This window comes from Octodon degus, unplaced genomic scaffold, assembly GCF_000260255.1.
Source record: "Octodon degus isolate 3935 unplaced genomic scaffold, OctDeg1.0 scaffold00123, whole genome shotgun sequence".
Lineage (NCBI taxonomy): Eukaryota > Metazoa > Chordata > Mammalia > Rodentia > Octodontidae > Octodon > Octodon degus.
The window spans coordinates 2,651-10,747 of NW_004524699.1; the positions used below are offsets into that span (position 1 = coordinate 2,651).

General features: G+C 52.0%; 1 protein-coding gene across 6 annotated transcripts in view; it reads right to left on the minus strand.

Moving 5' to 3' along the window:
- Positions 1-1,472: 1,472 nt before the first annotated feature.
- Positions 1,473-8,097, minus strand: part of Cacna1b (calcium voltage-gated channel subunit alpha1 B) — a 204,944-nt gene continuing 198,319 nt past the window's right edge. For all 6 annotated transcript variants that reach the window (XM_023700324.1, XM_004640341.2, XM_023700322.1 and 3 more), the window contains 5 exons: positions 6,615-6,750; positions 6,302-6,418; positions 4,948-5,152; positions 4,431-4,675; positions 1,473-4,141 (listed from right to left, as the gene is read on the minus strand). In XM_023700324.1, coding sequence (XP_023556092.1) covers positions 3,611-4,141; positions 4,431-4,675; positions 4,948-5,152; positions 6,302-6,418; positions 6,615-6,750 — 1,234 coding nt within the window. In that variant the 3' untranslated portion in view covers positions 1,473-3,610. The remainder of the gene's footprint in view (positions 4,142-4,430; positions 4,676-4,947; positions 5,153-6,301; positions 6,419-6,614; positions 6,751-8,097) is intronic.

The following is an 8,097-nucleotide window of genomic DNA, read 5'->3' on the forward strand; positions in this document are numbered from 1 at the left end:
CAAATGTTTAATTTAAAAAATAAAAGTTAAATTAAGAATGTATATAAAAATGGAGTTCCCTAAAAATGGGATCTCCTAATTATAAAAACAAGATACCCTAATATGGTTATATAACCTGAACCCTAACCTTAAGCTCTAACCCTAACCCTAACCCTCTAACTCCTTAATCCTAATCTCCTAACTTCACCCTAATCCTTGTTTTGGTAGGCTGGTTGGTAAGAAAGTCACCACAGTGGTGTGTTTGAAATGGTGACTTTGTCAGTGACCAGACCCATTTTAGGGTCATTTTAAGGCATTAAATGTAGCGCCACGGTGGCTACTGCAGAGGTGTGACCTCAGCTCAAAACTGCTTCCCCCATGTCTCTGTTCTGAGAGCTGCAGGTCTGAAAGACACCCATGCTCTTGCCCAGGTACTCTACTATTGTTTTCCTTCTGTCCACTTAACCTTTGTTGCAAAGGCCTCTGCAGTTCCAGAGGATTCTCTTGTGCTTGCCAGGCAGGCACTCAAGCCACAAGCTATCTCCCCAGCCAGAGGATTCTGAGTTGTGTGTTTCTGTAGTCTGTCCTCACAGCTCGTGGCATTCTGGGTAGTGCAGTCTTGAGACTGGCGGTACTGGTCTAAGGGTGGGAGGGTGGACTGGCAGAGTGGCTGTGAGTTGTCAGATCCCCGAAATTTCTGGACTAGAGAATCTGGACTCTGTTCTCTCAGTGCTCATAAAGGTGCACTCCATACTCTGAATGATTCCAGGCAATGTAGTCCGGCTTCCTCAGTCTTCACTACAAAGGGAGGAGGATGGAGTGGCTGGGAACTGCGAAGCAAGAATTCTGGGCAATGTAGTCCAGCTGCTGCCACACTGCTTACCTGTGCCTCCAGGTGCCCAGGTTCTGCACACTGTAGTCCAGCTATTAGTCTTGGGAGTCAGAGTGCCCAGAGGGTCCTGAGCCATGCTCACCCTGATTCGCAGTATCCCACACCTGCTTTTTAACTGGAGCCTATAGTCAGGATACCACTTTCTCCTGTGCTGTCCTGGCTGCCTACCCACCCAGCACATTTAAGACACACAGACCCCCCCCCCCACATACCTCCTAGCAGCATTGTGGGAGTTCTGCTTTTGCTTTTGGGGTTTTTTTCTCATATTTTTATTTTAATCCAAGGACTTTGCTTCATACAAAAGGTCATTGTAGAAACAATAGCAGAATCCAAATTTTGGCTTGTAAATATTACTCAGGCAGCAAACTAGTCAATCACAGGATTTTTTTTTAAAAGTAGGTCCCAATTGGTTTGCATGGTTGGGACTTCTCTTTCTTTTTAACACTGTTGTTAAATATAAAGTTTTACAACAAACCTTCAATTTATATCAAATATAATTAAAAATTAACAAATGAATACATTGTATCAAAAGTATGAAGATATATACTTCATGCACATACTTGTATAATGTATATATGTATATATTTTACATGCACAAATAACTTGTTCAAACTACAGCCACTGCTTGACAGATTCCAGATGCAGACAGCTGGTTGATGCATTTCAAATTTGGCAACTCACTATGAGATTTGAGAGGAAATAGACAATAACTTGAGAGGAGACAGTACAGAAACCAACCCAAAATCAAGAAAATACGATCCCTTTCCCTTCTTGTAATTTCATGAATGCCAGTGCCTAAAAGAATCCAGGCAAGCCAGCTAGGTTGTATGAATCTAGAAAAGAGTATCCTTGACCTGTGGTGACTGCCTGTGAGACAACTGTGGTTCTACATGGAATGTATACATTTTGACACCCAAGATACCATGGGCTGGGGAAACAGACAAAACTATTGAAATGCACATCCTTCTACTTTGCAACAGAGCACAGAGTCACATGCACAGACCAAGATTCCGGCATAATTTTACCCTATTAGAATAAAATACTCTGTTACCATTAAAGTTGCAGAGTGTTGTGCCTTCACATAAGGAAATTCTATAAAAAGGTTTGGTCACAATCATGCTGAAACTCTAGACCAGATGGTGGTCTTGTGTGTTTTGTTTCTATTAAATGTGTCTTTTGTTGCATAGCCCTATGGTGAACAACATCCACACAACACACCACACACACCCAGACACATATATATGAATCACACATAGCTTCTTGAGAAGAATCATGGGGTAGAAGCCAACAACCCCACAGAGAAATCATCTGAAGTGCCAACACAAAGGACACACGGATGGACTTGTCCACATGCACCCTTCTTCATGACAGGGTCTCCTAACATTCTCCACACCAAACACCATCCTGAGTATGGGCTTCCCCTCTGGAGAGTGGCTGTGAGGCTAGATTTGACTACTGCCTCCCTATGCCCAGGGCAAGGAACTTGGCCACAGCCACACAGAAGCCATTTCTTCTCCATCAGTGACTTGCTGTGACATCCTGCCACAATGTCCTCACATGCAACCACCCAGTCATTATCTCCTCTTCCCCACTAGCCTTTCACTCCTTCAGCTTTTGGTGGAAAGTCACTTCATATACAACAGAGATCATGCCCTACTTGCCAGGCATCCCATCCCTGAGAATCAAATATAGAAGATTGAAAATGCCTCACACAAGCACGCACTCTGCTGGTCCCTGTCTTCCCTAAATCCTCTTGCTTGTGGGAAGAACATGGGCAAAATTGCCTGTCTTCACTGCACTGTGCTGCTGAGTGTCATCTGTTGGTCCTTCAGACATGAGCTTTCTACCCAGTTGCTGTTCTAAGCAGTGTTCATGTAATCCACGGGTGATGGCTCACAAGGCCTCGCCTCACACACGATGCCCCGGAGCTGGAGGTCAGGCACTTGATCAAGCAGCAGGTACCAGGCTTGCTGGGGACCACCCAGGCCAGACAGAGTCCACACAGGAACATCTTCTCACGCAAGTACAGACACATACAAGGAAAAGGAGACCTTCCTATAGGTTGATGTTATGTTAACAGTTCCTCAGCCATTTTTCCTGTTTTCTGTTTTTCTAGATCAAGTATATTGAAACAACAGAATGAAGGGTGTTGTGACCAAAAACCAGAATCAATAGCACAGATGTTCTTCAGATTTGGTCCCTGCTGGAGCAACAGTGATTGGGGAAGGACAGTGTTCCTGCACACATTTGTTCTTCAGTGCCACAAGTGACAAGAGACAGAATCGTGGAGGCTGGCAAGGGATGCCAAGCCACGGCTGGGCCCCTTGCAGGCTTGCAGGCATATCCTACCCTCCATGCTGCACATCTGGATACAGGGTGCTACCCAAAAGATTCAAACCTCCTAGAACAGGTTCAAGCACCCACCCTGGACGGTGGAGGCCATGACATGGGATCCGGACACGCTGGGTTCATCTCAGTGCACTGGCCACCTCCTGCTTGGGATCTGACATGTGGCCTAACACCCAGGAAGGCAGCACATGAGGGGGATAGACACATCACAACCCTCTACGAAAGGGCTTTATTAGTCCTTCCAACGTAAAAGGGGGAGCGCCCCCACTGTGGAGGCCATAGGTGAGGCCCCTCCTCCCAGGGGCCGCAGCCCAGAGCCCAGTGTAGATGATAAAACTCATCCACTGGAGCCCACACCGATGGTCAGGTGCACGGGCAGTTGTGGTGCAGCTAGCACCAGTGGTCTTGGTCAGGGTGGTGATAGCTATGCCGAGCCCGGCCACTGGTGCTGAGTCCCAGAGTGCAGTGGTAGCCATTGGGCACACGGCGGAGGGGGTGGGACTGGGAGGTCAGGGAGGACACATAGGAAGTCCTGGAGGAGCGGCCCGAATTGGTGGCCACGGCCTCCTCGAACGTGAGCGTGTCCTCAGGCAGGGTGTGGGCAGAAGCCTCGCTATCCAGACGCTGCCCCAGGTAAGGGTCGGAGCCGATGCGAGAGCCAGGGGCCAGGGGCTGACTCAGGGGGTCTTTCTGGAGCAGGGTATTATGTTCAGAAAGTCCACGGCTAAGCCGGCCAGGGGAGAAGGCTGGGAGGCCACTCTGAGTCCCAGCGAAGTGGACAGGCGAGGAGTTGGCTGTTTTGTAGGTGATGCTTGGACGTGGTGTCAGGGGGGTCTGCGGGAGCTGTCTCCGCCCACCTCGGCCTGGGGTGCTAGCACCAGGTGTCGACACCAAGGGGCTCCCATTCACGGAGCCACCACCCTGTGTAAAGAGAACAGCAAATAAAAACAAGAAAGAAATTGGGCAGCACAGAGCACCTGCAGCTGGCAGGGAAGGAGAGGGAGAGGGCCACACAGGGCCAGGATAAGGACACAGAAGGTGAGTGAGGACACAAGCAGCAGAGACCCTGGAGGACTGGAGCCCCCACCCCAGGGAGGGTGGCTGGGAAGCAAGGGCACAGAGGGAGCGCACAAGGCTACAGGCAGAGTGAGGCAGGAGAGGGCCTGAGGACAAGAGTGGGGCAACCGCCCATGTGGCCTATGCCACTTACCTGTGGGTGGGGTGCTGGTTCCGGCCCAGCTATCGGGGACGTGGGGTGGCTGCTGATGGAGGACTTGGGCTGTGGGGGATCGCGGCTCCCAAAGCGGTCGCAGGAGTAGAAGCGCTGCTTTTCTGAGGACGAGGAGGACGGCTGCCTGCGCTCCTGGGACCTGCCGCGCCCTTGCTTGCGCTCACGCCGGCAGCCTGCTGGCCCCTCGCCTGGGGGCACGCCTGGTCCTGGGGTGTTGTTTGGTACTGGCCCAGGAAGAAGAGAGACCAGCTCAGCCAAGCTCAGCACCAGGGAGACCTCGGTCCCAGACCCCATACCCAGGGGCAGCAGGGTTGGGAAGGGCAGGGGGCTGCATGTGTTCTTGCCTGATGCTCAGGCCTGGGCCTCGGTTCCCTGCTTACTACTGCCAGATATGGGGCCATAAGGGACACCAAGGAAGAGGCCATCCACATCTGTACGCAGACCCTAATGCAGGCCACAGTCCTTCAAGAGGTTCCCCAGACCCTTTGGCACGCACCACCATCTGCGTCAGTAGACAGGCTGGGTCCCTTTTCCAGGGACTTCTGCTTCTTGTCCCTGCGGCGATGGCAGCGGTGGTGATGGTGATGTGGTGCCTGACTGGGGGGCGGGCGGTCCAGGGAAGCATTGCAGAGGTGGGCCCCACGAGGGCGCTGGGCCAGCGTGGAAATGGAGCGCTTCATGGGACTGGTATCCGGAGCAGGCTGTGGTGAGGGAAAAGGGGGAACATAGATGGAAGGATGAAGAAGGCCCTGAGGTGGGGGGGGGCAAGGAGGTTGGCCAGGTCCCGTCAGGAGGAACCAGGCCTAGGATGGAGCCCCTACTATGCAAGGAAGGGGCTACGGGTCCTCCAAGCCAAGAAGCTGCTAGTGGGGTTGAACAATCTGAGTGTAGTCATGGCTGCCTCACTGACTGCAGGGGTAGCTCTTCCTTGGCCTCGCAACCAGAGGCCCTAAAGCTACTACTGCCAGAGCCTAGGGAAGGGGCCCTCCCTGTGGGAGTCAGTCACAGCCAGATCAGCCTGTGACACCTTGCAGGAAACCAAAGAGAGTACGACACAGGCATAAACATCAAAACACATGGACCGTGAAGAGAAGACAGGCACGCTGCAAAAGGCAGTGAAATGGGAGTCAAAAATGAGAGCAAAGTTCACAGCACATGTACAAACCTAAGAGGCACAGGAACAAAGAATGCGATGAAGAGGAAAAACCTGGGGCCAGCAGGCCGTGCACACTCAGGGCTGAGGCCAAGACACTGCAGGCCCTGCTCTGACTCAGAATGCAAATGCAGAATGGACACTTCTCAGGATCTTTGGACAGGAGCTTGTCCCAGGATGTACACAGAACCTCAACTTTATGGGCCAGCTCCTCCTCCTTAGGCAACAAAGTCCCATAAAAAGTCTGACTTGCAGGGGGCAAAGAAGAGGGATAGAACAGTGAAGGTTGTTCTAGACACTCAAACAGAAGGACAGACAGAGGCAAGTGGCATCATCTTCTAGACAGGATAAAGAGTCTCAGAAAGAGAAGAAGTACAGATGCACAGTTGGGGGAACACAGACTGGAAGGGGGATACCATACCTGGAGGGGGACAGAGTTGGAGGGGAGACAGCAGAGCTAAGGGACCAGGGCTAAGGGACAATGCTGAGTGGGACAGAGCTGGGGGATTACTTCCTGGGCATTACCACATCTAAAGGTCAGGGCCCGTATGCTCCCAGAATGCTAATCACATGTGGGTTCTGGGCAGGCTCACTGGAGTGAGCTCCAAGAATGGGTGCTGTTATTCCTCTCCCAGGCCCCCATACCCTTGGGATGCACACCCACCCCCCCAGCCCAGACTCCTCCATAACCACCCACCTGTGTTTCTGCTGCTAGGCGGGGCATGGAGGCAGCTCGGCCCTGGGTCTCCAGCCCAGGCTGGGGTTCTCCATCCGGGCCCCTCAGTGACACGCTCTGCATCTGGACATCCACAGCCTGGGGACAACAGCCTCCAGGTCATACTCACAGGGAACCATCTTATGCACCACCATCCAGGTCCCACAGTGCGCCCCAACCTAGTCCACAGCTCTCCCATCCCGGTCCTTATGCTCACTTCTGGTTCCACAGACCCCCATCCTTGCCCACAGGCCACTGGGTTCTGTCTCATAATCCCCCTCCAGGGAGGGCTCACCAGTGTTCCCCGATGCCCCACAGGGATCTCTGCTGAATGGCCACGCTCCAGGGGTGCCCTGGCCTCATAGAGTACATCCTGGGTCCTCTGTGTGCCCCAGGACACAGACTCCTTGATGCCACTCTCTTGAGTTTGTCTGTGGAGAAGAAGAGGGATGTTCTATAAGTCGGAGACCCATGTATTGCAGACTGCCCCTTCGGATCTACCAAGAGCCTTTACCAGCTAGACCCTTGCAAGTCCAGGGGTCCAGCCACTCCACCCCAGGCTACAGTAAGGCTGCTCCCCACACACGTGTTCAACCCAGTCTACATATACTCTGGAGCAAAGGTATACCACAGGGCAGGGCCCTGGTGTTGGTCAGAGTGGGACAAAACTTGGAGGGCAGAAAGGACTCGTGTCCCTTGCTCCCTAGTCTAAGGGTGATTGGTAAACTCCTCACCCTTGCAGGGTGGCTCAGCCATGAAGCACTGTCCTGTGGCACAAGGCCGTGGTGGGAAGAACACAGCCAGAAAGTGAAGCTTGGGCAAGTGAAAAGAAATCCCAAGAGACCCTGCCAATGCTGATGCAGCTGAAGACACTGGCCCCAAGCTGTTCTGGGCTTCTTCCCCCTAGGGGTCCTTGCTGGGGGCCCTTCATCCCTCCCTGGCTCCAGCTCTGCTGCCCTTTCTACTCTTCTGGGGTCTGTAGAATTAGGTCATACACTCGCTGCCTGTATTCCCTGACACACAGTCTCCTGTAGAGGTCCGTTGGTCTCACTGCAATTGGTTCTACTTTGGGAGACATGGCAGCAGGCATGAGAAAGATAGACAATTAGACAACAGCTGTGCTAGGTGGTCGCTAGTCTGCCTGATGCACTACAACAAAATCCTTTATTTATACTTTTGCAAAGTTAGTAACACATGACACAAGGTTGTCTAGCAACTAATAGCTGACCCTAACCAGACAGGATGTTTTTCTCAGGACTGAGGTAGCTTGTTTGCTTTAGGCATTGAGGCCCAGTCCCACCTACACACATATGATCATTTTCCTACCTTCCTGTGGCTCCCAACAGTCTCCCATCAGGATCCCACTCTGCCCACGAGAGCTCATTTCTACTGAGTACATAGGCAGGCACACAGAGAGAGTGTTGCCGATCATACAAAGAGCTCAGCGTGGAGCTTGATAGACTGAGCTGACCACAGCATTGGAACAAAGTCAAAGGCTAGACCCTGCAGGGGATTCTGAGAAGAATCAAGGGTGTTGCCGAGCAGCCCTTAAGGAGGGCCTTTGGGCTCTGGTCACCTTAAAGGCACAGAACCTTGAGCCCAGTGTGCTCACTCAGCCAGGCTAACCAAATATTTGTTCTTTCACCTTCATGCAGCAGCTACAAGTAACTGAAGCTTCTTTTCCTCCTGAGAGCCTGGCTCAAACTTTCTCAAAAGACAACTCTATTTATTCTCTCTCTCTCTCTCTCTCTCTCTCTCTCTCTCTCTCTCTCTCTCTC